General features: G+C 41.6%; 1 protein-coding gene across 1 annotated transcript; it reads left to right on the forward strand.

Annotated features, from left to right (window-relative positions):
- On the forward strand, positions 1–27803 carry LOC144753072 (olfactory protein-like). The gene is made up of 7 exons (XM_078640862.1): positions 1–99; positions 4881–5020; positions 13740–13807; positions 16525–16638; positions 19936–20046; positions 26163–26188; positions 27644–27803. The coding sequence occupies exons 1-6, from the start codon at positions 1–3 to the stop codon at positions 26186–26188; spliced, it is 558 nt and encodes a 185-aa protein (XP_078496988.1). The 3' UTR covers positions 27644–27803.

The following is a 27803-nucleotide window of genomic DNA, read 5'->3' on the forward strand; positions in this document are numbered from 1 at the left end:
ATGTCTGCAATGTGGATAACCCTTGGTCTGCTCTTCTCAGGCCTGCTTCAAATGCAGGCTATGGAGATTCCAGTCATGAGCAACTTTGACCCTGAGAAGGTAACTATCATAATTGTGTTCATCTGCTGCACATATCTCAAACTTGGAAAATTATCAGGTCTGTGAGGAATAAGAGGTGCACAGGACACACCACTTAATGCATCATCTCCAAAGCATGTTCATTTTAAACTGAATAACTTTGATCTTCCAGTGCAGCAAATTAGATCTTTATTTGCCATGCACTACAACCCTGCTTTTAGTCACCAATAATATTCTACTTTGGGGCCTAACACATATTTTCCAATGTTTTCAGTTCACTCTTCAGTTGTTCCAGACAATCTAGTATGACAGGAAACACACCTCTTCCAATGCACCTCAATTCAGTCCTGAATTACTTCAGATATTACCCTATTGCATTATAACACACTCCTTCCAAATACATCTAATTTCAATACTCAATCACGCTGTATCCTAAATAGTCTGTTATTAAATACTCATTCCTTTCAATGCATCTCAAATGTTTTCCCAGCATTACATACACATACACATTCCATCCAATGCAACTCAATTGAATCCTTAATCACCCCAGGTATTCTGACATGGCATTGTAACACACTCCTCCCAATGGACCTATATTGAATAATTATTGACCTTGGATATTGGGGTATGAGTGTAACACACCCCTTCAAGTGCACCTCAATCTTCACCTGACCATTTCAGTTATGCTCACAAAGGGATCTGACACAGCACTTCTCAAGAACTCTGTTCCAGACATGCACTATTTCAAATACTGTATTTAGTTGGCAATACTTCCCTTCTGCCTGCACCACTTCTGAGATTCAGATTCTGCTATTAGTAATAGCACCAGGGTAGTTTTGGTGAGTCAGTCATTTTTGGTTTCCTTGTGACGTTGGCACCGTCAGACAAATCTGCATGAAACTTTAAAAATAAAATATGTCTTGGGATGTTTCATGCAGATCCGTCAATTTAGGCCCAAGGATAATCAGTAATTCACCATTTTATTTTTAGTTTTGCTTTTTGACACAGAAAAAGCAGTTGAATGGAATGATGCAAATCGTTGCATGGAGTTAGAAATGTACTCAAGGAAGTGCCTCTTTTGTTGTGATATAAATCTGGTATAAATCTAGTTAGTAATTTTTGAGAGGGGCTCAGGTTGGGCATGAAGGTATTGTGGCAGCCAATACAGGACTCTTGGACATTTGAAAAGACTCATAAGGGGGCAGTGTGAACACATATTGACCACCAAGCCAATTTGTGGTAATTCCAAAGAGAACCACCCAAGCGTTTAAAATAAAAATAAAACATATATTTTCTTGTGGGATCTATGGATTCTCGAATCAGAGCAAGGCACTCCTGTGTGGATTCAAGGACCCTCTTCAGATTTGAGGATCAATCGAGGATCTCTAGAGAATCCTCAGATCTGACATGATCCAGGGAAGCTTTCAGAGGTGAAAGGCAACAGGGCAGGTAAGCTTGCCCTGGATCTACATATCCCATTTTAAATCCACAGGTTAAAAAAAAAAGGCAGGAGGGCTGATTTACCATTTGTCGGATGATACACCCTCTAAACGGGTGGCAAAGAATATTGCCTCCCCATCCTGACGGACACAGTATGCCAAATTTTGAGATGACTGCTGCTTGCCCATTGGTCAACATTATTCACTTTTGTATACTAAAAGACACGGGTGATGCCTTTCAATGCCCAAAAAGTATAGTGGTTGGCCGCCGGTGGTTTTGACAGTCATTCACAAGGTTTTTACATTTTATTTTCAGAAAAAAACCTTCCAAAGCAAGAGATTGCTTCACAAAAATAAAAAAAGAACACCCCCCCTCACCCTCCTGTCTTTCATTTCCTAAAGCAGGAGTTTGTTTTAGAAAAAAAAATAAAAAAAACCCTCAACTAGGAAATGTTCTCCCAGCATTGGCGGGGCTTTACTTTTTTCCGTCCCTCTGTGCCAGGTTGCTCCTTGAACAGAACAAAAAGACTTCGCACCAGTTAATTGTATTTCATTTTCATTAAACAAATAGTAAATGCAATTATTCACTATTTGTGCAAAAAAAGAATTGACACAGGAAACTGGAGCCTCAACCAACATCTATTGGGCCAAGCCACTCCTGTGTTCCAGGCACTGTTCTTGCCACCTCTAAGGCCAGAGATTGCAAAGGCAGTGCCAGGGGTCACAAGGGACAAGCCAGGGGTGCCAGCTGCGACCTTTGGTGATCCCTAATTGACTTCCATTACCGACTATGTCGACGGAAAGTTTTTAGCCCTCCTGTCTCTAAATGAGGCGGATGGACCACAGGATTGGCGGGCATGGAACTCTGTAATGATAGAGTATATTGTCCACCAAACTCTAAATCATGCCTAAATAACTTGAGATCTACCCTGCTGTGCTTAATTCCAAGCAAAATAGGCAACAATAAAAATACACATACTAATCCTTCAATAGCTCTGACAATGGCAGATTTCAGACAATTTAACGGCTTCAGAAAAAAATGATATACGTGACAAGGAAATACAAGCCTTTCTAGAATTATCTGAAGTGGATACCAGTGTCATGACATCAGAAGTGGGAATACATGTGAAAGAAAAAGCTAAACAGAACACAGTTCAGAGCCTAATGAAGAGTTCATTTCACTTCTCCAAGGCAGCAAGGTAAAATAAAAACCGAAAGACAGTTCTTGAAACAAAACAGGATGTCCACACTGCTGCATTTTTCTGAAGGCTCAGCCTAGGAGAGCTCCTTACACTACAACCACAGCTGCTAGGCAGTTATCATCTGTTATGTGGATGCAGAATCATATGAATTCCTAACACTCAGGTGATTTGTTTCGAAGTATAAAAATCACCCTAAATCAAAAGAATATTCCACCCAACTGTCTAACGACTTTCGGTTTCTGAGAATAAGAGAGGTTTTAACATTTTAACAAAAAGAGGCAGATTTACAAGGCTAGCGCATCTCTGCAAATCAGCAGGGATGCTCCAGAACACTAGCGACACTCAAAACCACCCGTGCGCCACCACTGATGCGCCGCATTTACAATGCGGCGTGCTGTGGCGCAACGATGGGCAGATGCGTGTCGTATCCCCGGGCGGAAATGCGGCGCATTGCTGGAGTCGTGTCGCAAGCGCGACGCGGCTCCACTTTTACGAGGCGTACCTGCTAGGACGCCCACCCTGCGCTAGAACGCCCAGATGAAACCTGACACAGGGGCTACAACGTGACGCATCGCCCTAGATGCATCACGTTGTAAATATGGCACAACATGGCGCGTAGTTTATGCCGATGCTGCGTCACAGAAGTGATGCAACAGCGGCGTAAATGTGTCGCAAGGGGCTTGTAAATCTGCCCCAAAGTGCTCAAAGCAGAAGGCGAATGAAATAATAGAGACTCTTCTGACTCTCATGGATACAATGCAGCAGAGAAAATCAGCTGGGCCATTATTCCCTGCATCCCCCCTCCCCCCACAGTCTTTAATAAGATAATGGGGATCCATGGCATAGCTGAAATGCCCAATTTACTGCGGCAGGATATCACTTTCACCTAGGAGTACTAATAAATATTTTTGGTTGGGAAAGCAATTACATCTGTTAGTTTTGCATATACATTAAAAATAGCTTGGAATAAACTGTACGTGCAGATGCACAGCGCGTAACATGCTGATTATTGCCATTGTTGAGGGAAGGTCAGGAACAATGGTTTGTTCAAAGCTGCCTCTCATGAGTTCTCCTCCTTCCCATACTCAGATGTGTTAATAAATACGATAATACATTCATTGCATCTCCATAAACACTATGCACTGCGTGTTTGAGTGTTGTTATTCCGCAAAATGCTGTGGTATTATCAACAACCATATTTGACAAAGAACCATGAAATATGGAACACATGCTACCACTCGCAGAGAAAAATGGATCTCATCATCATAATGCCAGTCACAAGCCACTCTGCAGAGCGTTATCATTGTCATGGCTAGTATGATGTGCATCATGAATGTTCATATTATCTGACAAAGTTATTTAAAATGTGTCAAAAATGCAGTTTATGTGATACAATCTCTTCCAGTATTACTTTCATCAGTTTTAGTTGGAAACCTAGGGCCAGATTCAAAAAGGTTCCTTACACTTTTGAGTAATTTACACATTTGTGTAGGTTTAATACTTTTTTGGGTATTCACAAAATCTGAGTTTATATTTACTTCAAAATTGTAACATACATGTCTCCACCAAACTGAAGGGCCTGGGGTCTATTCGTGAACTGCAGGGTTTAGTCACAAAGGTAACTAACACTTTTGAGTAATTTACATGTGTTGTTTACTCTTACACATTTGAGTAACTTTACAGTTGGATTCGGTGAATAGTCAAAAGTATTAAAGTTACTCAAAGTGTTAGAGTAACTCATATGATGTCACCAGAACCCCACAATGGGAATATTGGACCATATTAAATTATTACCCAATATGTATCCTTTCTCTATTTCTCACCCACTCTCTCTTTCTCTCCCTTTCTCTCTCTATATAGACAAAACAGTGGACCCTCTGTAGTTATTGTTAAGTCTAACTTTCAACACCTTTGATGACAGCTTGACAAACCTGCATTAAACTCTAGAAAAGCTATGCTCATTAATGGGGGAGCATTTACAGGAACTCTGAAAACAATGCACGTTCTTCTTGTACTAAACTATTGGGCCAGTGTTTTGAGTAATGCCACTTCAGAATCCTGATCTAGAATCAGTATTCCGGCCACCGGTAGAGGTGGTTCTCATCTGCCAGCTCTAGCGTGTCTGCATTCTGGAGTCTTTTGATTGTCACTTCTCTTCCAGATTCTAGGACTGTGGTATGCTGTGGCAGTGGCATCAGACTGTCCGGAATTTGTTCAGATGAAGTCAATGATGAAGATGCCAATCACCAAATTCAGCTCACTTGAAGACGGAGACCTGTATGCTGCCACAGGCGTCCCAGGGTAAGTGTTAGACAAAGCACTCAACAGAGATAGTAGCCTATTGGCTAGGCAGTATTCGATGAGCATGAAATATGTAGAGAATACGGCAATGATTTGTATTAGAGCTTATTTGTTTTGTTAACGTATGTGCATACAATTCCAAAATTATTTCACTCGACATACTTTGGTGAACATTTCTCACTTTAGAGTCAGTTTTTACACATTTTTGCACACCCTTTTTACCCCATTCCTTGACTAATATTTCAACCTTATGCCCTGCGCACAGCTTCAGAAATTGTTAGTTTTTGAACTTATTCCATCAGGCCATATCCAATCTCTGTTTACTCTTAGTAGTATACTGCTACTCCCCTCTACCCTAATGGTAAGTAACATTATCACTTTATTGGAACGATGCATAGTTCTTGTGACACAAAAGCGAAGTAGTCTGTTGTAGACATCTGAGCTGTAATCTTATTTGCCTCATGGGAAACGATGAAGGGCCATTAGAAAGTGTTCTTAGACAAAATCAATAGCCTAGCTGGTGTTTACAGACAAATGCCTTGTTACTTTTATTCATCAAGTTGAGCTGATGAAACACATTAGATCCCAGGAAATCCTTGACAACTCCCAGAATGGTTTTCGTGCCTGTCAAAGCACCAAAACTGCCTGGTAGCAGCCACCGACTGTATCCCCATGCAGTTTGACCAAGGCAGATCAGCATTGCTGATTTTGCTTGACCTTTCAGTGGCATTCAATAGAATCACCCCAGTGCTCATGATTCAGTGACTGCATGAAGCAGGAGTTACTGGTAGGGCCCTGCAGCTTCTCCACTCTTTCATGACCGGCAGAACTCACATTGTTAGCTATGGTGGCTTTAGAGCAAAGGCTTTCCGCCTTCCCTATTGGGTCACCCATGATCTTCCCTTAGCCCCACTCTTTTTAACATCTTTGTGACGCCTCATGCAGAGTTGGCGAGATTGTTCGGTTGCCAGGTGCTCTCCTACCCGGACAACACACAAATGATCGTTTCCATAACAAATGATTTGCAATCAGTTGCCCAAAGGTTTAATCAATGTATGTCCAGCATTATATACTGATGCGGGACAATTTATTAAAGATCAATGCGGACAAAACCGAGGTGCTAGTCTTTGGATCACAGAACTCCATCTGGTCAGACTAGGGTCTTACCTTTGATGCCCAGGTCAGCCGGACAGTCGGCACCTGTTACTACATCTTAAAAACCCTGCAGAAAGTCCTGCTGTGTATACCACATGAAGTACATCGGCCTACTATCATCGCACTGGTTACATCCCGGCTAAACTACTGCAACATTCTATACCTTAACATCACCACAGAGTCCCTGAACAAGCTTCAGGTGGTACAGAACGCAGCGGCAAGGCTGATTCTCAACATCTCGATGTATCAGTCAGCCAAGGAAGTACTTCAAGCCTTGCACTGGCTCCCTATCAGGAAGCGCATTTCCTTTAAGGTCCTAAGTATAGTGGACGAGGCTATGCACAGCAATGGCTCCTCACACGTAAAAAACGTGTTGCAGTGATACAATCCCTGGAGGACCTTGGTACACATGGTTGACCTGAAAGACAGGGCTTACTATTCTAGACACAGTTTTAAGCTACAAATATGAAAATGAAGTGGTGTATTTACTTTTAGTTTACAGACCCAGTAGTACAGATCTTACTCTATTAGTGAGCTATTGCGGGGTCCTGCTTTTAGAAAAATGTCTGATGTAGGGGTGGGGGGAACTCATGGAGTTTCACTCCGAGGAATTTCACTGAGTTACACAAAAAGATTTTGTGGAGTTCTGCCACCCTGGTTTGCTTCTGTAGAGAGGACAAAAGGTGAAATATCCTGTACACTACATTGGAAACTAAGAGATTTCTTTGCATGCTACCGTGTTTCGTTCGCAGGTACGCTTTGGTGTTTTTAAGCAGGCAGGGAGAACAAACGACAGGAAGTTTTCACCCTTTTGCAATTTCATGACATTAGCATTTGTCACACGAGTACATGCACCATGAAAGTGAAGCATCAACTGCAGATGATAAGAGGCCAAATTTAAGCACAGCCGAATTTACCTTTGCTGTCAAAATTAACAAGCATCAACGCTATGACACATTACAGAGTTTTTAGAGAGAGGCTTTTTTGTTTCTGATACGATAGATAACCCTGCTCTACACTCTTCCCCATGGCACGTCACTAACAAAAAACTCTGGTCCGCACTTGATGCTTCCTCCTTTTCTTTTGATCCACCGTAGATTATCCAATGTTCATTAAACCACTATAGAATTCCTGTCACAAAGATACCCAGAGGTAAAACAACAATGAGAATGCTACTATTACACTAACCTACTGTCAAGGTGCTAGACAATAGGTGTTGAGCAACCTCGTGGTTTCACACGCTGTAACATAAGAACACAATAAATGGAAACACAGCATATGTTTATTCATTGTATATTTTATTACCGCTTATCGCTTCGGACCACACCAGCTCGTATTACGGTCCTATATGCTGACATTGTCTTAGAGAATTCTGTTTTTGGTCTAAGACCCATTCCTACTGTATGTACTGTTGAATGATACCAAATCGCATGAAAGTATCATTCCAATAACTGGCCGCTTGCCTTCCACGAGCTGTGTGGTTCTGGATCTAAATCTGCACTGACTTATTTTTACTTTATTTGACTCAACAAGGTAAGATCCATGATTATGTGTATTATTGTTTTGTATTTACTTTCTTTTTATTTCTTGTCTAATAAAAATGATTTGAACAGAAAAAAAAAAATGTCACCATGGATGGGTTTGTTTTCCTTCATGGCACTCTCCTGCATGTAAGTCCTCATTTCATGCAAATCTGTCCTTTAAAGGCATAACATTTCCATGACAATGTATTGTTTTGGGACACTGTTGCACACAAGGCACATTTAGAGATTTCAAAAACAGCCCTTTGTTCAATTCTTTCAAGAACAGAAGCTCCTGTTTGACAGAGTCAAACGCGTTGATCCATTTTATGTACTTTGGTGTGGCATGTCGAGGTTTCATTCCTACACCGCAACACTGGATTTTATTGGAATCTGTGGGGAGGTTCAAGGGCCAACGCCACCTCAATATTGCTGCAAACTTGGATCAGCTGTCTTGTCTCCACAGCTGAGATTACTCTTTTCCTCTAGCCTGGTGCCACAGTCTGCCCTATTTCTCTAGTGCCAAATTCACTTACACAAAATCTGTGCGCCAACTAAACCAACAGCCGCACCAACAGCCGCCGATTGGCTGCAGTGCACGTGCGGCAGACTTTGGAAATCACCCGATAGGCTGACTAGGGAAGAAAGAATCTAGACACTTGATTGGCTGCTGTAGTGCTTCCAGTATGAATTTATCTAGCTTCAGATTGCTAACACCAATTTTAATCCTAGCCTTGCTGTTGATGCCATCTGTTGATAGCTGTACCCTCTCAAATAACCGAGCTGGCTTTGTGGTTGCTTAGCACAACAACGCACTGTGCATGCTTTGGAGACATATGCAAGAATGCCTGCAATCATAGCGTCCTTGGCAGAGTCAGGCAATAAGCCATTGCTTAAGTTGGAAATGGTGCTGATGCTAATTAATTCACCCGCTAGAATAAGCTGTGAAATGTATTAGTAATTCCTCATTACAAGAGTAACAGAGTAATGTGGAATTACTAAAATCCTCCAATTCCACAGGCGGTATTCCAAATTCCACCCACCGCTAGTCTTAAGGAGAAGCACTTTCTCCACACCCACCTGCTGAAGGGATTAGCATTTGTTGTTTAGACTTGCTACATTTTTCACCAAAGTGTTAGACCTGTCAGCCTTAGGGTGACCTTCCCCTAAACCTTTTAAATTCACCCCTCTTATTTTCACTGAATACATTTTTGTTTGTCTTATGACTCTGTGTACTTTATCACAGCTAACCTGTCTAAAGTGCTTGTGCTCTCTCCTTTAAACCTGGTGAAATATGTCTTATATATTATTAGCTTATTTAATTTACATATATATCCCATGTAGAGTGGGACGCTATATAACCAGTGCCTGTATATTAAATGCTACTAGTGGGACTGCAGCAGCTATTGTGCCACCCACTTAAGTAGCCCCTTAAAACATGCCCCAGACCTGACATTACAGTCTGAATGCAGTTTTAAACTGTCAAATGGACCTGGCAATATAACCCATTTGCCTAGCCTTAGACTCCCCTTTTATTACATATAAGTCATCCCTAAGGTAAGCCCTATGTAGCCCACAGGGCAGGGTGTACTATAATTAAGAGGCTGGACATGCACTTTTAAGATTTACATGTTCTGCTAATGAAAAACTCCTAAATGCATTCTTTACTACTGTGAGGCCTACCTCTCCTGTAGAATAACATTGGGTTGACTTATTAAATGTAATAGATGCTAACATTTGATTGAGATAAAGTAAGCATTTCATGTTTGGTGTCTGAGAGATTGTAATAAAAAATTCCTCTTTAATGGCACAGCCCCACTTGCAACTAAATAGACTGTGCTCACACAAAGAACTTGTCATCCTTGCATTGTTCATGCAGCCAGCTTGGAGCCAGGGCAGAAGAGAAAGGAAACTTCAAGCACTTCAGAAGGATTTCTCTAGAAACTTGTTCTACTTGAAAGAAGACACCAGGTATGAAGATGGGACCCTCAGAACCACTCTCAGAGGACTGTGTGCTGCAATGTACTCTGCCTTCAGCCCTCATAGTCCAGCTCCACTGCTTGAGCCCTTCCTCATCACTTGAAGCAAGGACTACCAGAGTCACTTCAAGGCCTAGGGGGCTAGTCTCCTAATCAAAGCCTCAGGGACAGCAAAGGCTCCTACCATATGGAACCTGTACCTGGACCCATCCTGAGTGTGTCTTAAGCCCCCAAGTGGTGCCCCTCCAGGCCCTTCCAATCCCTGCCCCACGGTTCCGGTGCTAAAGGTGCCCAGATTGCCAACATCTAAAGCTTGGGATTTGGAATATATTTGGCTAAAACTGCTCTGACAACTGAGGGAAGGAAGGGCCAACCTGCATCTCTATGTGCCTCTGTGCATAGCCGCTTGGCCTGACTTCGCAGTAGGTCCTGCTACCTTCTCAGCAGCAGCAACTTCTGTTCAACGGTTTTTGGCCAAAAGAGTATCCAGCCTCCTGGAACTCTCCTCGGCTGGTGCCTCCTGCCGCATCCTACTGGAGATTTTTGACTTCCAAAACAGATACTAAGGGGTCCATTAGTATGTCGGGCGGATTGCCTCCGCCAGGGTGGCGGTAGCCACCGCCACCCTGGCGGAGGCAATCCGCCCGACAAGCACTCTCGGTTTCCCCTCCGCCAGATTAGGATGGCGGAGGGGACAGCGGCGGACGGAAAGACCGTCTGCCGCTTTACCACCGCGGTTGCAAGATTAATATGGTGGCGGTGTCCAATGGACACCGCCAGCCCTATTACCATGGCACAAAGTAGGGGCCTTTCCGTGGCGGCAATGCTGCCACGGAAAGGCAGGCGGAGATTGCTGCGGGGGCCCCCTGCAGGGCCCCCAGGTTGCCACCACTGTCGGGGGGCACATGGGGGGTACCTATGGTACCCCCCCACATGTACATATGCAAAGCGGCAGGCACCGCGCCGTGCCTGCCGCTTTGCATCTTGAAATGCGTCAACATATGTTTTGCATTGTGGCGGGCGGTGCAGAGAGCACCGCCCGCCACAATGCAAAACATATAGGATGTGCCCGCCACTGTGGCGGGCACATCCTAATACCCACAACGGGACCCCCGCCCTTATGGCGGGCGGTCCCGATCTCCGTTAGGCTGGCGGGCGGACAAAGTCCGCCCGCCATCCTAATGGACCCCCAAGTCTGCACATCGAAATCTTCACCACAACTTTGTCCAGCGGATCCCCAATGAAGACTCCTCCATCTTGGACACAGCCTGCAGCCTTGCCCCTCTTAACTTTACCATCTCAGAACATTTCTTTCAATTTCTTCTAAGTCCAAAGGTGAGCGCTGACTTTATGTGACTTGCGCTCCATCGCGGTCGGACATATTTTTTTCTTTGGTCCTGTCTTGCGCGGCTTGCTGTCAGCGGTTATCCCTTTAATCTTTGGCATGCTACTTCTTACCTTAAACTTTAAAAATTCATAACTCCGGTTCTACTGATTGGATCTTTGTTGTCTTGATTAATTTATTAAAACCTCCTCTATGTTTCTAAATTGTGATGAGATTTTTCTTGATCTGAGTTTTCATGTTCGTACTGTTTGTGTGCAGCAGAAATACTTTACTCATTGCCTCAAAGCTAAGCCACACTGCATTTGTGCCAAGTTACCAGAGGGTTAAACACGAGTTAATTCAGTGACTTTTGTGGTTCACCCTGACAGGGATTGCGGCTTTTGCTTGAGCAGGAATAACACCCCACTCGATCAACAGCCCAACTGCTCACACTGAGCGATTTTTAAACCCTTACATTGTATTGATCTGAAGCCATTGACCAACACTCAAATATTACAATCTCCTTCTCCTAATAACATCACCTGGGATGAAACAGCTTATAAGGAACCAATACATTGGACACATTTTCTCCAAAGTTTAATTTTAGGACTGATGAAGCAAGACTCACAGGATACTGCAGTGAGATGAGGGTTGCATAGAAAAAGCTGACAAATTAATCATAGTAAATGCAGAGAGTGTTGTACTAGATACTTTAAATGAGTCGTGCACAAGAAGAGAAATGCCACCTCCCAAGGCTGAAGAATGGTTGCTATGTCTTAATTCAAAACCATCAGAGTGGCTAATGCTTTGTCAGTGGGGGAGTCTGTTAGGTTCCCTTCATAGAAAGACAAGATGCAGTAATGTCTATACATGGACTTACCACCTGTTCGTGAGAATGCAGAGGGATTCACTTAGAATAGTGCGCTGCCTTAGGCAACAGTCAAGACCACAAGAACTGGCAGCATGGCCCGTGGAACAAGTTATCCTGGTGTGGATGAGTGCGGACGGGCTGGCCTTTGGCACATTGCCAGTTCAGCCATGGTTCGCATCTGCTGTGCAGCCCTTCTGGTAGGAATATTAAGCAGCCTGTAAGTAATGGTACGAGTCAGTTGATCCGTCTCCGGTATAAGTCAGAAAGACAAAGTAATGTGACTGAGGTGTGGGGACAAGATGGCAAACCAGGTGAACCATCCAATTCTGTGAAAAATACTAGGTGAGAAAAACAAGTTAAATGAACAGCAAAAAATATAAACTAACATGAATAATACAAACTAAAAGAATAATGTGCTAAGCAAAATAAGAAATAAAAACAATGTAAGAGGCAAGTTGGAGATTTTCTCAACATAAAAGACAACACGAGATAGGATTAAAGGTAATTTTAAATGGTCTCAGGTTATGAGTATCTGGAAGAGTTTTGTGCTGACAGTAGTACCATTTAGAAGGCCCTTCTCAGTGTCAGTGCTAATCAAGTTTAATCCTAAGGATTTTGTGGCCATGGGCAAGAAATATTTTCGGGACCCTGTTGGAACAACTCTGAGTTTTTTTTATGATTTCTGCTAATTCAAGCTCTACATTGCCTAGCAATATTGAATAATATGTTGAAGGCTGGGATACAGAACTACACAGAAGTGAGCTAGAGATAAAGTTAATTTCCAAAAGGACCTCTTGGCAGGTGGGAGCCCTGCCCTATTGCCCACTTTGTCCAAGCATTGAAACGTCACAGCGCTAATCAGGTAACCCCCCATTGATGAAAGGAAGAAAGAAAAAGCAAAAGGGCTGATTACCAACTAATGCGATTTCTGATGGTGTTATGTGATAAGCTCAGAAGGGTTTGTGTCTTCTGCAGTGTTCTGTGACCCAGTCAGGTATTGCACTGTGCTCTGAAGGCCCACATATATAGAAAGATAGGGAGTGTTCCACATATATATTTCATCCTCACTTCTCCTACATTATATCATCTGATCCCCATATTCCAAGTGCCCAAAATGGTCTGTGCCTAAAAAACTGTTTTGGCAGACCTGTTATTCTAACATATCTCACCTTTCATTTCACTACTGCTTGATCTCCTCTAAAAGTAACCGCACATCCTCTGGGATTGTGTTTCTCAGTAGTGTGGTCTAACTGATCATCGTCTATGTACTCGTGGTGGGTTCGCAGGAGTTGTGAGTAGCGGCAACAACAACAACAAACCAAGAGGGCAGAGGCTGGATTTTGAAGCACATGTTTTAGCACTATCACCAGAGATGTGTTGGGGTGGGCCAAGGCTTCATAGCCTCATTTTCTTGGGGGGCTAGGATAATATCGTACTGGCCCGTGTATCTCACCGAGGTCTATGAGGGTATGACAGGCCGCTGGCTCATGTTTGAGGGGCAACGGATGGCCTCCAGTCTTTATTCTGAGGTTGGGTGGGGCAGAGCAGAACTCCGCAGAATTCCACAGAGTTTTAATGTAACTCTGCAAAATTCCACGTGGTACAACTCCACGATCTCTGGCCACCTCTAACGAGTACACTAACACCTTTCAGGAAGACTGAATAAGTACCGGGCCTAATTGGTAGGCTGATGCATCTCCACCATGACTATTGAAAACATTGACTGGTAGCTACAGTATCATATTTGTTAAGTCTATTGATCTGGTGAACTCTTATCTGCTAAAACAAATAACAAGGTACATATTTGTTCTTTGTCTACAGCACAATGGAATACTAAATAATATGCAAGCTTATTTGTGTTCTTTTCCAGACCTTCAGGATGCATGAAGATGGATATGGTATACCATTATGTCAAAATCGGTCAATTCACTCTAAGTGGTGAGTATCAGCCGTAGGGGGTGTCCATTCCACAATAATGGTGTGAGAAATGTGTGTAATTTGCTTTTGCATAATGAGGGGTAAAATTGGAAAAATTGCACATAAATATGCAAAATGGAAATCCGTCATTTAGCACGATATTGTAGCAAAAAATGCATTTGTGCATGATTTTTTGACATGAGGATCCCTTTTGGACTAAAAAGTGCAACAAACAGAACAGCAACAAACAACAACCACTCACATTCTGGTTGCTCAAGTTGTTCCCGCACTATAATTTTGCCAAAAGTAGCAGCATCATTTTGCGAAATTGTGAAATGGCATAATTTTGCCAAATGTACATAAAGCATTTGGCAAAATTCAAAATGTTATGCAAATTATGCCATCCCAATTTAAATTTCACCCAGGCCTACTCCATACTCTTACACTTTTTTACCCACCTGAATAACCTGTTATCATGTGGAGGTCAAACAGCTGCGGCACAAATATTAACGGAAACTCAAACATAACTGTGGGATCCTGTGCTTCCCTGTTCCCTGCATGAGTGAACTAGTGCGTGCAGGGCCTGATTTATATCTCACAGAAGGGTTCATTGTGACAGATAACCCATCTGATGAAATATAAATCTCCTAGGAAATATAATGGGATTTATATTTTTGCAGACGGGATATTCGTCACCGTTGTGACTGGGTAACCTGACCGCCGAGGTCTAATTGAGGCCCTTCGTTAAAGCATTTTAAACTGGAGAGTGAGCAACATGCCTAGCTTCTGTGGTTCCTTTGCCCATAACCTCACACAGGCTTGTCAAAAGCTTTTGTGTAGCCTCAGTCATAAACATTCAGGGCACTGGTTTACTGGTAGCATATCACTGATGAAATAGGGCCATCTAATTGTAGCTAACTTTGCCTGCTTCATCAAGCATATATCACAAAAGCAGGCTGGGTATGCTTATGTGGTACATATCTTGAGCAATGACCATGGAGAGCCCTGAAAAGAGCAGGTGAAGGTAAAACAGCCTTAGATGCTGAGGCAGCTGCTGTCAAATTAAAGTGGAGGTGCAGCACAGGCAGAATATTTTGACCCAGTAGAAGGCACTGCCAAAAACCCTCAATACTCGTGGGCTCAACACCAATGCTTTCAATTGTGGTTCATTCCAACCAGTGTTTATAACGGGCCACGATTGAGAGTTCTGGAGTTGCGAGTTTCCCACAGTGCCTGTCAGTGAGTCAAAAGAAACATTTAATGAAAACAAACACATTTAAAAGATTACTTACCAGCTAACTTGGTCCTCTGGTCCGGTTCCTGCAGTCCATGGCTCCAGCACATGTTCCCAGAGTCTAATGAACTCCCCTAACCAGTCCAGACACTGCTCTCATGCTGGCAATACTATTAACAAGCATGAGAGAAGTGCCTGGATTGGTTGCAGAGGGCTTCCTTGGCACTCCCTCATGACATGGACCCTGAGTCTGTTCCCCTCCTGGATGTGCAACACGTTGCAAGTCAGTCAGCCAAACCGGCATGCACATGGGCAGTGCCCACCACTCCTCCTGCCGCTGCTGTCCATCACCAGTAATGCCCGCTGATAGGCTCGGCTCTGCTTGCAGAACAAGAAATAAAATTATAATAAAATTGTTATATTACCATTTTATTTTTCATGTTTTCTCTGCTGCCAGCAGTGGGGCGATGCTCCTCTGCCCTAATGGAGGAGCCGACGCATTCAGCTACTCAATTGTTGTGTCAGCCCTGATCTGAAACATGAAGAAGCCTATGACAGGCTCTGCTGGATTCGTAAAGTGGATAATAACAATACCACTATCTTTCCACAATTCTATTGTGGACATCATTTAGGGGTCGCTGCATACTGCCTCCCCCAGTACCCCTGCAACTTTGCCTGTGTATGCGGTGAGCAAAAAGCACTATGGTGGGGAAAGAGCTGCAGATTCCATTTTAAAAAGTGAAAAACAAGAACTAATGGGTCGAGGCACATTGTCTTACCTAATATATTGTGAAAATCACATGGTTTAATGTTTGGCCTCCCAATTTTATAAATTGATCTTAAATGTGTTTTTCAGATTGTTCTTCCCATTACATTTGTAAATTGCACTAAGAACAGTTAAAAAATGCAGGTTGATATACACTTTCCTGCCCATTACTACCGCACTTAAACATACACCATGGCAACATCAAAAGCAATTGCCAACCAAGCATTCAGCCAGCACTGCCTTGTTCATGCTCAGTCATTGTTAGTCAGAGCCAAAAGGCTAATACGTTTCCGTAATAAACCCTATCAGTGTCCTTCCAACACAAACTTTGATACAATTATAAGAAATTGGAAGATCCTATTTTGGTGCCGTAGTTAATATATTTTCCACTTTATAATTAAGATATATGCAGATTAATAAAACAGTAAAATAAGTTATGAGTAAAGACGTATTTGATGATATTGTTAAACCACAGCGGTTTCCATGAGGAACATAATTTTTAGACTACGCACATGTGCTGTCAAGTGTCTTGATTATCTTTATTTAGTGGAAGACGAATGGCACTGTTTTGAGCTTGTTTAGCACATTAGCAATTTTAATTCCGATATAGTGATTATTTTTTGCTAACCTATTTTCATGTTTTTTAAAGCACATTTTGCTTAATACATTTCATGTAATATGTACCCTTTTCCTCCACATTTCCTACAGTGTGAGTAAGCAGTTGCTGTTTTTTTTCAGATCTCGCTAACAGTGACATCCGCTTTGTTGATGGGGACCCTGAACTTAGTGTCCTGGAGTACACCCAAAATGTCTCAGAAAGCGGTGATGCCTGCAAGATGGTGAAACTGTTAGGTATGTGTCTATTTGAAGCATCTCAGGAGAGCATCCTTGAAAAGTAGATTTTTCTCTAATAATACGCCTGCCTCCAAGAGGCAGTCGTTTTTGCCAAAAAGTCCTGTTTTGTAGATAGGGCTTTAAGTCAAAATCCATGGGGGGTTGCATGGGCAAGCCAATATACCTTCCACAGAATTACCCATTGATGCAAAGTAGCACAAATAACTGCTTTGCATTACTTAAGGGATACTTTTCAACACAAATCAGGATTTGTATTGGAAAGTAAATTCCAGTACAACACTTTGCATTGGTTTGAGTAACATTTGTTAAGTGAACTTGGTGTAAAGTGTCAGTAAATCTGCCCCTCAGTTTTCTGTCCAGCATACAGCTACACCAACTGATAGCATCTCTGTCCCCTCCTGCACTGAGGGCCCATTACAATCAACAGTCCTATTTCAACTCGCACATCTAGGGCAGTCAGAAGAATATGTTAGGCCAGGGATGACTTGTAATTCTAGGAATACCTAGAAATTAGAAAAACATGTTTCCTGGGGAAAGAGAAAACACTGCATGTGTCATGGTATGTCTATGTAGTCAAGAGGCAGGTCCACTTTTCTTTATTTGCTAAATATATTACTCTTAAGCTCAATCTCCTCTTCATATGTCATGAAAACCCTGCAGCAGCTTCAACTGTCTTCTTCACCCCCATCCTAATCTCTCAGTCTCTCTCTTGCTAATTGCCTGTTTCACAACACCTATTACTCTTGTCTGGTATCTTTCCTGCAATATTACAAGTGTGCCATCTTCCTACTATACTGATGACATTTTCTCTAGACGCTTCTTCTCCTAACTGTCATTCATTGTCTCTTCTTAACATGGTTTTGCTGTATCTCCAAATAAGAAGCTCACAATAAGCCTGATCATTACATTGACTCCTATTCTCCTCTCTTTTCACTGAATCTTCCTTTTATCCTCTAGACTCAACCCAATCTGTATTCTTTCCTATTACCATGTCCCTTACATGGAATGCTCATTCCCCACTTTGCTTTCCTCTTATTGTGCTCAAAAGACCTGTTGCTTCAACCCAACCCACTTTCTGTTTTTCATCCGTGTTGGCTTTCTTTTTCCTAACCCACTAGCATCTAGAAGATCACTTTTGATCATTGAAGGTTGTCTTAATGCACATCTTGCTTCAAAAGTTTTCATATCAATACATTATGCCCATATATTACTTAAACAGAACTCTAATTCTATTTTTTCTCTGCTGGAGTACATGCATCGATACTTTGCCTCAGTAAAGTAGGGTGCAGTTCCTGATTATTATCCTTCACACAGTTCATGGAGTTTTCCACTTTACTTTCATCAGTACCATAGCATAGAACGTTATGCTGATACTTTCAAGTATAAGAAGAGCAGCAATAGATTCTCCTCACAGTTAACCAGGGGCCGATCTGTCAAATTACATTTGCATACACAATGGGGAAAATGTGATGCTGGAAATCTTAACAGCATCATAAACATAGTAGTCATTTTCAAGCATAAGTTAAACCATGCTGAATTTCATGACCTTTGAGTATTTTTGCAGTTTTTGTGATTAATATGAGATGGCCCCAAGGAAAACACTTTGCAACTTGCTCTTTGGTACTTCTCCTATCTTGTTCAAATTTGCAAACCATCTAGGAATCATATCTCAGCTTAGTCATTCCATGACCTCATCCTTTTTCTGTTCTTTTAGACTATTCCTAAATCCTTAGTTTAGGAATGCGCTTTCTCTCTACATTCCTTCATACAGATTCTTTATTCTGACCGCTATGTTTTTAAGGACCTCTCGCTAATCTGGTCGTCACCATTTTCCACAATCATATTGCTAATTCTGTTCTATCCCTACCTCTTTTTTGAGTGATCCAGTATTCAGCCTTTGTCATCACTTTGGTGAAAGCATTTTAGAAATTAATTTCAGAGGCATAAAATACACACCACTCCTACTCAGAACTACCTTTCATCTTACCCCATATGCTTTCACTGCTATGATCACATATTTACTACCACCCTATAATTCATCACCCTAATATTACAAACATTTCAAATACATACTTTATATAAAATCGCAGCATTTCTTAATTTCGCTTGAAACAATCTAAAGAAAGAGGCAATCCTAATGATGTCTTTTGACTTCTAAAAGCATACAAAGGGATATTTTTTATTGCACAAGGCTTTAAATAAGTGATTTCCACCAGGTACCACAGGAGCTCTCCGAAGCTTGTCAGCTGCTACTAAGTATCTCTTGCAAATGAGGCAATACCTAGTAAATGATATAAAGATCTGGTACTTAGTAGTGCAGCCTCCTGCACGGCACAGGAAGTAACATTGAAGAGTGGCAGCCTAACCAATGGCAAAGCCCTCTGTCCAATACCCCACAGAGAGACTGACAGCATGAAGCCTGCAATATAACCAGTTGCCTTCCTGTAAAACCACCTGCTCAAACAGGCCCTAGCACTGCCAGTCTCAGAGCAAGAGAAAGAGCGATACTATATTTGTTAGTAGCTGAGAATGATTGTCCTTGATTAACAGTAGCTCTTATTACCGAAGAGGTTTAAACAATGTCCTCTCTTTAACAATATTAAGGCCCAGCTAAATTAATTCTAGGTTTTATATTTAAATTCCTTGTAAAGGTGTGAGCTCTCCAAATATATGAAAAAAAATCAACTGCACTCGGCAGGCATGTTTATCATGCCTTATTTTTTTTTACCAAATTACTTTTTTTGGTTCTTGCATATTGTCTTCTCACAGCTGCTTCTTTCATAGTTTCAGAATTATCAGGCATTTGTGAAATCTAATGAAACATAATCCTGTAACCTCCAATCCTAAGTATATTCAAGTGGATTTTCCATTTGGAAGGAATCCACATTGACTATGCATATCCGAAATGCGCATAGATAAGGTTTACAATATCTTCGCTCGACCTGAAAATGCACTTAGTGCTGCATTTGACAGTAGAAGTTTTGTGCGCTTAATAACATGGGAAATTACCCACAATTAGTTTTATCTATTATTTACTCTCCTCCCCAGAATGCTGTCCCATTACTGTCCAAAACCCTAAATATAGGAGTATAGAAAAACCCTAAATATTTGCACATTTTCTACACTTTTAGATACAAACATTTTAATTCTAACTGGTAATAAGAATGTGAAATCTTAAACTTCATGACTTTCTTTGTGCAGGTAAGTTACACTAACATGACACGTGACATGAGAAATCGTGACCGAACCCGTTAAAAAGTTTGTTTTGTTTGTCTTCCTGATTTCTGTTTGCAGGCAGAAAGCCAGAAATCGATGAAATCCCTGCTTTAACCATAGCGCACTTCAAGATGCTGGTACCGGTAGTTGGTCTCAAACTGGATGACGTCATACACCTGCCAAGAGACAGTAAGCATAATGCATGCTGGTCATTTCTATACATAGAACAAAGCCTGGGCACGTGTCTCGCGCTCCTCGCCGATGCACTGCCAGAAATGGGAATCATCACCGAGTGTATCCAATTGATCTAAGTACTACTCAAGTAATCCATTGAAACCTAAATTCTGTTCATCATTTTTAAATTTTCCTTTTCGACTTAATTCATCACACCGGAGACAGTAAAATTACATCTGTATTTTTTATTTAACTTTTCTTCACCGAATGTATGCTTTATCAGGCTTTGAACACCGGTTTGTCTCTTACAGATGCATCAATAATGGAGTAAACAAACCCAATGCATTTCGAGCCTTCCCGGCTCTTCATCAGGGGTTTCTGTAACAAGATGGAAAAATCATCTTAGCTGACCAATACATTAAAGTAAACAGAAGTAAAATAACGTGACATTGACAAATAAGTGACAAAAACCATAGATGTCAACTGAAATGTGTCGACCCATGACTCCACACTGTCCACCCCGCAACTGAAAACAACTCGTTTTATACAGCCATTGCATGATTCATAGGAAGCCAATGGCAGCCTCACTATGCAGATGCAACCACATTTACTAGTTAGGTAACAAAATGCCGTACAATCAGGAAAGATGGCTCTTTGAGGGCCAGCAGCACCCTTCATTCGTTTGAAGGCTCTGAATTGAGTACTATTAAATTGATTAATAGAACTTACTATTTCATATGCTTAGACATAGCAACGCTACAAAACATTGTATTAAAATACAGGTTTGAGGCACTGAAACTACTGTGTTATACAACAAAAAGATCTTGGGGTAGGCGAACATAGCAAGTAGACCGGGCAGCAGTTTTAAATAAAACAAAATCACCCATGATAGAGATAATGCAGCTAAAGTGACCACAAATGCACGTGATCTTACACATGCATTTTAAACCAATAGATGCCAGGTGAGCAGATTTCTGCTGTGGAGGGAGATCATAGATCACAAAGTATCCTCAGCAAACAATTAGAAAGCTTCCATTCATCACACATTAGTTCTACCAGCCTTAAACCACAGTTAGCTGTCCTGCAAGCACCCTCATCCTTAAGGGACAGCTAGCTGCCCTCCAAGCACCCTCAGCCCTAAAGCACAGCAAGCTGAACCTCTAGGCAGCCTTCTGGCACAGCTAGCTGTCCTCTATGCAGCCCCAAGGTGCAGCCAGCTTATTGCCAGTCTTCCTTAAACCACAGTTAGGTGCAACCTAAAGGCATAGATCCCGTTCTCCAGGTAGCCATAAAGGACAGGTACCTGTCTTTCAGACAGAGCTGAGTGGTACTTGTGCCGTGCTCATGGACAGTGCCATGAATAAAGTCTGACCCAAGATCAAGTGTTTGGAATTGATTTCATGTACATAACTCTGCAGACCCTTACTTACATTAACCGGGCCAATCGATAGTTACATACATGCAATAAATTGGTGTGAGAACGGTAGAAGCCCAGAGTTGTTTTCTGCAGAGGATAGATACCAAGTTTACTCATTGAAAGTCTCTGAGATAAAAAAAGGACATACATAGCCAACGTTTGCTTCTGTGATACCAATCAGGCTTTACAGATTAACATTCAGAAAATAGTTTATTTATGCCATAGGTCTCTAAAACATAGTACAACACATAGATAAAACACACAACTCAACTATTCAATGTGGTTAAAAATCAATACATACATGAAGTATTTGTTGAGTAACTGACTATATTACAATAGAATGTTGAGGATTTTCTATGCTTTAAAACTCACACCACTGTACATTTGAAAAACACGAATTTGATAACATACGTTAGCTGCCTCCCATGCTCTAATTCCATGTTTGATTACATCTGCTCTTAAAAATTCAATGTTAGTAAAGCTGGTGCTGCTCCAGCTGGGTCTGGTAGCAGCTAAAAGAGACATGGCGAGGATTTGGGGGGCAGATACTAATTGAACACTGGAGGAATGTCGGAGAGGGATGGACATGTATATGTTGGGGGAGAAGACCACATACAAAGCAAGGGGGTGCCCTAAAAAACGTTGGAAAAAATGGAAGCCATGGCTGACCTACTATGGCCTGACGCTCACGGATTCGTAGTAGATCAGGGGAGGGAGAAATACCAGGGAGAAGGGGAGAGATGAAGAGGGAACCACTATCCGTTGTTGTTGATTGTTTATGTACTAGTATTCTCTGACCTTGCTGTATCTGTAATGAACACAGAAACAAGATACCTGATGTGATTTTACAATGTGATTATGAAAATGCAAATAAATACATAAAAAAATCAATGTTACAACCCATAAAAATAAATTATGCAATATAATATGTTCTGAAACATTTTGCTGTTTCTAGAATTGCAAATAAACTGGAAACCCCCCATTCCATAATATTAGCATTTTATTCCTCAACTCTGGGAGGTTTTAGCGATATGCTTCATTTCCCATGAAACATTAGAATTGACGACTTCTTCCGATCAATATAGGTCAAGTCTCGTTGAGATTCATCAATAGCTAAAGCTCACAGATCCTTTTAAGACAAGGATAAAGGGGCACATGCATCAAAGTTTAATTTTGCGATTACCCAAAAATTATTTTTTTAGAAATCGCTATTTGGTATTCGCAAAATGCAATGCAACAAAAAAGAGATCAAATAGCCATTCTCTAATTGCGATTCTATAAGAATCGAAATGCAATTAGATTATCGCTATTTGCTATTGCAAATCAATTCTTTCCTATGTGCATCAAGGCCCATAGGTGGGAATGGTCTTGCATTGCCTAAATTGCAATTACCTAATTGATAATCGCAATTTAGGTTATGCAAAGGCAAGTGAGCCCGGGGCCCTAAGGTCCCCCTGAGGCGCCCCAAACAAAACACTGGTGCACATATAAGGCACACATGCCCTTTGAAAAATTCAGTTTCTTTTTTTCCTTCTTTTTTTAGTCCTCATATGTGACAATGGCAGGAATCCTAATCTGCAAATTATCGGGGATCTGGGTGCAACAATACCTCCATGATCTTAGTCTCCATGCAGTTTTCTGCAGTTTTCAAAGTATGCACATATTATATTAGCATCAACTTGAAGTTGATGCTAATTAGTGTTTACTAAATGCACAGTTTGCCTTTAGGAAAGGCGTCTTGCATATGCATTAGGGAATCGCAAATTGCGATTCCCAGTTTGCATTCACAATTTAGGTAATCACAAGAAATTGCGATTACCTAAATTGTGATTCTCAAAAACTTTCATGCATTGCAAAAGACCATTTTGCGATCGCAAATGGTAGATTTTGGGGTATTTTGTATTATGCTAGTAACGTGGCATTCCCAGTACTATGGCATTACACTGTTTCACATAATTACATGCCAGTGGAAGTGAAAAATGACTGCAAATGGTGCAATTCTCCGTTAAAAACCTACTGCGTACGCACATGAACAACAGAGCATGAAAGGTGCTTGTTTGCAATGTGCTTGCTTAAATGCACACTGATGCCAAAAAATGATGTGAGAATGCATTTCACAAAAAAATATAGCCCATAGCAATGGATTTGCATTTCATTTACATAACTGTAATTTTTCTGTAATTTTTACATAATTATGCAAAAGCAAAATAGGTGAATTTTGCACAGCCTGCTAAATATTGAGTGGTCTCCACATGAACTCTTAGGGGCAGATGTATCAACATTGTCTTTTGCGAGTCCTTAATGGCAAATATTACCAATTTGCTATTAAGGACTCGCAAAATGCAATATATGTAGGTTTCTTATTTGCGACACGCAAATTGTGAGTCGCAAATAAGGAATGGCATCCCATTCATTTCTATGGGCCTTGAAGTTGGTGGTAATTTAGTAATTTGGATTTGCGATTATTTAAGGCCAAATCACAAATTTTTGGGTACTTCAAAAATTGCATTTAAGGAATCGCAATGTGCGATTCCTTAATGCATTCTCAAAATAGGGAATCGCAAATTTTGCAATTACTTATTTTGCGACGGCCTTTTGGGATGATACATCCCAACATGCTTTTTCCTGTTTCCAAACGGGCCATTTCTGTGAATCGGCCTATTTGTGAATGGGAAAAACGCTTCATACATCTGGCCCTTACTCCCATAATCTGTTTTCTTCTACCCGGATCCTTTTTAGTTTGCAATTTAAATCCTCATTATTGCAATTATTAGCATTTTTCCTATATCTCAATAGTAGAAGCATGGCTCTGTGTTACCATTAACTTAATTTAAATTCCATAATTACTGCTTGTCCAATAGAGAATTTCAGAAGAGACAACATAGATTTAAGGTAGCATTCCTTTATTTGTTTTCAAGGATTTTTGCCATTTAGGCAGGAGACCTCTGACTATATAAAATCTGAGATTGAACGTTCGATTCATAAACCTTTAAAAGATGTGCTAAAGAAAGTCGAGCGACATTTCCATTAAACATCTGAACTGTGGCTACTGTGAAAACAGAACAGGGCCAAGCCTTTTCAACCTGAGTATTCCATTTGAAAGTTGTCTGAAATCTCATACCCAATTATTTGTATTTAGCCACTTCATGGACTTTTAATTTCCGGATGTACCACTAAAAGGGCTTATATTTGGACCCAAATGCTAAGATTTTAGTTTTATTTACATATTTATTATTTATTGATCGGACTCACAGTAGTACATCTAGGGGCATATTTGGAAGCCCCTATCCCCACCACAAGAGACACCTTCCTGCACATAAACAACCTTCCCTCAAATTAGGCACCCTTGTACTATGTTGCAAGCATGTTTTATTTGGCACTAGGCAGCTTAATTACTGCCAGCACTGGGGAAAACACAGGGCTGCACCGTATCCTTGTAAATATGGTGCAGCCCTGCGTTTCAGAAGTGGCGGAGTGGAGCGTTAAGCCAAGGAGGCTAACCCCGTGCTCCACCACTTGGTCGTAATATGCACCCCAAGCATATTCCTCTGCAAGCTGGTTTGTGTATGGTCCATTATCCCCAAATCAACATGCGTAGAGCATACAGCACTTGTTTTCAGAGAGAACAATCCAGTCTACAAGAGAGTCTGAGGTACATCCGCTATGAAGAAGGCAAGTAGGGTAGGGGCTGGTTCACAGCATTGTCTTGGCCCATTATTCAATGGACTATTTTCTGACAGGAGCTCCCCTCTATATATATTTCAGCCCTTTCCCAATTAAAGCTATGTATTTTTATTGGAATGCACAAAACAACTTCAAGTTGGGCCAAGGACACTGAAGAGCTGCTCCTTATGCAAGTTATGGTGTTTCATGCAGTGCTATATTTCATTAAAATGGAAAAGAGTCTGTGCTCAAAAAGTTTGTTTACCAGTAGGCTTAGCTGTCATTATGACACAGGCACCATTAGTGATTTCTTTGCCAGATAATTGTAGATCACAGATGCACAAGCCATACCATAGTGTGTGGAAGGCCCTCCACGAGTGCCTGCTCCAGCCCACACTCTGCCAACCTACATTCTGCATGCTGGTACCCTTGGATCACATCCTCTATTCCCCAGGGAGGCTGGCCCCTTACCGTGGGTGCTTCATCTGCCTCACTTTCTGCAGTTCTGAAGGCAGGTTCCTAAGGATTGCCTCTTCTAAGCCGTGCTCCTTATGTTCACCCCAGAGGGGGGAGGGTTGCATGTCAGTATATCGAGTTCCCCCACATTGTAGCAAACCATATTGTCACTTTAAAATTGTGAGAAATTACATATTTTTTGGGGGGAGACCAACACCACTCCCCCTTTAAAAAAGCATGGGAATTTACTGGAGATGGTCTTCCCTTATTTCATCATTCTTTACCCCTTATGTATTTTACTTGCTTTTAACCATATAACGTCCGATGATGCAGTGTCCCATGAACCCATGATGTAGTAATATTGACGTAGTAGTGGATTACTATTTGACTCACATTATATGCTTAATGTGCAACATATGACTGCATGTGTCTCACACTCGGCCCCACCCATGGTTATCAGACTTCCCAGCCCTGCTCTCCACACACAGAGCCATCCTCTTGGTGGAAATATCTAATGTATTAAATGTTTGTTTGAACTGTCACGAGGGTGATCGAGACAGAACACTCCTAACACTACTTGTCTTTTTTCTTTCAGTGGACTGTGTCCCTGGAGAGTTTTAGGTAAGTTCATGTCATATGGCAGATGGCACTAGACTCGACTGCCCCCATGAGGCACAAGTGGATGAGAAGCAGCGTGAAAAGCTCATACACATGCTTTGCTTCTTAACAAACTATGAGTGATGCATGTAACTGACATTAAGAACTAAAATAGGCATTGAAAAGAAAGAACTGGCATCTTAAGACAGATCTGACAGGATTAGGCACATCTGGCACTGGTAGACGCAGCTGGCACAAGCAATGCCCGATCTGTCTACCAGTAGCAGCTGGGTAAGAAAACTGATAGATATGAACTACAAGCAAGAATACACAGATCCAGCATGGGTGGGCACAGCTGCTAAGATCAGGTAGAAATTGTACAGGTGGGCAGAACTGTCACTGGTAGAACTGGCATCCATATGCAGACCAGAAATCAGTAAAAAGCCTGGCATGGGTAGGAAGAGCTGGCAGGGGCATTTCCACAGGTAGGCAGAATTGGCAAGAAGGACACGCACATCTGTGGCATAGGTGAAGGACTTTTCATGTGTAGGACTCAGTGCTAACATAACATTGGGCCATGCAGCTTTTCCTCTGAATAAAGGCAGACATTTCTGTTATGGATTGAAGCTAGACATGAGCACAAGCATTCATGGCCCCTGCAAAACAGCAATTCAAGGGAAGTGGAATGGATCAATGGAAGTTGAATAGAGCACGCTTAGAGCTGCAGCCCCACAGCACCTCTCATGCACCTCAGTCCTACCCTGCAGCTCCCCCATCCCCTCCATTGCTATTATGAGATCCGGATGCGCCAGCCCAAGAGGGACTACCTTGTGACTGCTTCGAGCTGGGTCGTTTGCCTGTCTACTGGATTTTAGAGTAGACTCCTGATGGAATGTTGTGGAGAATAGTTCAATTCTCTTCTCATAACTGGATGTTGGTGGCGGTGGACTCTTTTAGTCTGTTTAAACAGAAGAAGGCCCTTTTCGACTTTTGGCATTTGTAAGATAATGCCAAACAAGCATTGGTAAAGCCAATTGTTCTGGCTTGCATTTTGAGCCCTGATTGACACATTCAAATATACTTCTACAGTGTAAACCAACACAAACAAATGTTGCTTTCCATGTAGAATTCATACATTAGAAAATGAATGTAATGTGTGACAATTCAGTATATTTGTTTTAATGGAAAAAAGTGCAATGATACACCAAGCAGCCACTAGTATGAACATGAGACAGAAATACTCCTCTGGGGGCAGTCTAAGCCTTGGCTAGGTATATGTTAAAGAATTGGGGACAATAGGTCAGCAGACAGCAGCACTGTCACGCGAGATCTAACAACCAGCATGCTGCTGCAATTAGATTCATTAGAAACAATTTCAAACCAGTCTACTGGAATTTCTCTAGCAGAGTGACAGGGATATAATGAGAAGAGGTGCTCAGCACTCCTGATCCTGCTAATATCAATGTATTTCTCTTGCAGGGGATATATAAGAGCCAAGACCTCCTTTGAGAGCTGAAAAGAGTGGTCTGGTGGCCACAAAAGTCCCTTTCGAAAAAAACCTGGCCTGCTTTACCTGTTGTGATAACTTTCACTATACATGCTTTATTTTAGTATATCTCTGACTTCCTGAGGTGATATA

Source organism: Lissotriton helveticus, chromosome 5_1, assembly GCF_964261635.1.
Source record: "Lissotriton helveticus chromosome 5_1, aLisHel1.1, whole genome shotgun sequence".
Taxonomy (NCBI): Eukaryota; Metazoa; Chordata; class Amphibia; order Caudata; family Salamandridae; genus Lissotriton; species Lissotriton helveticus.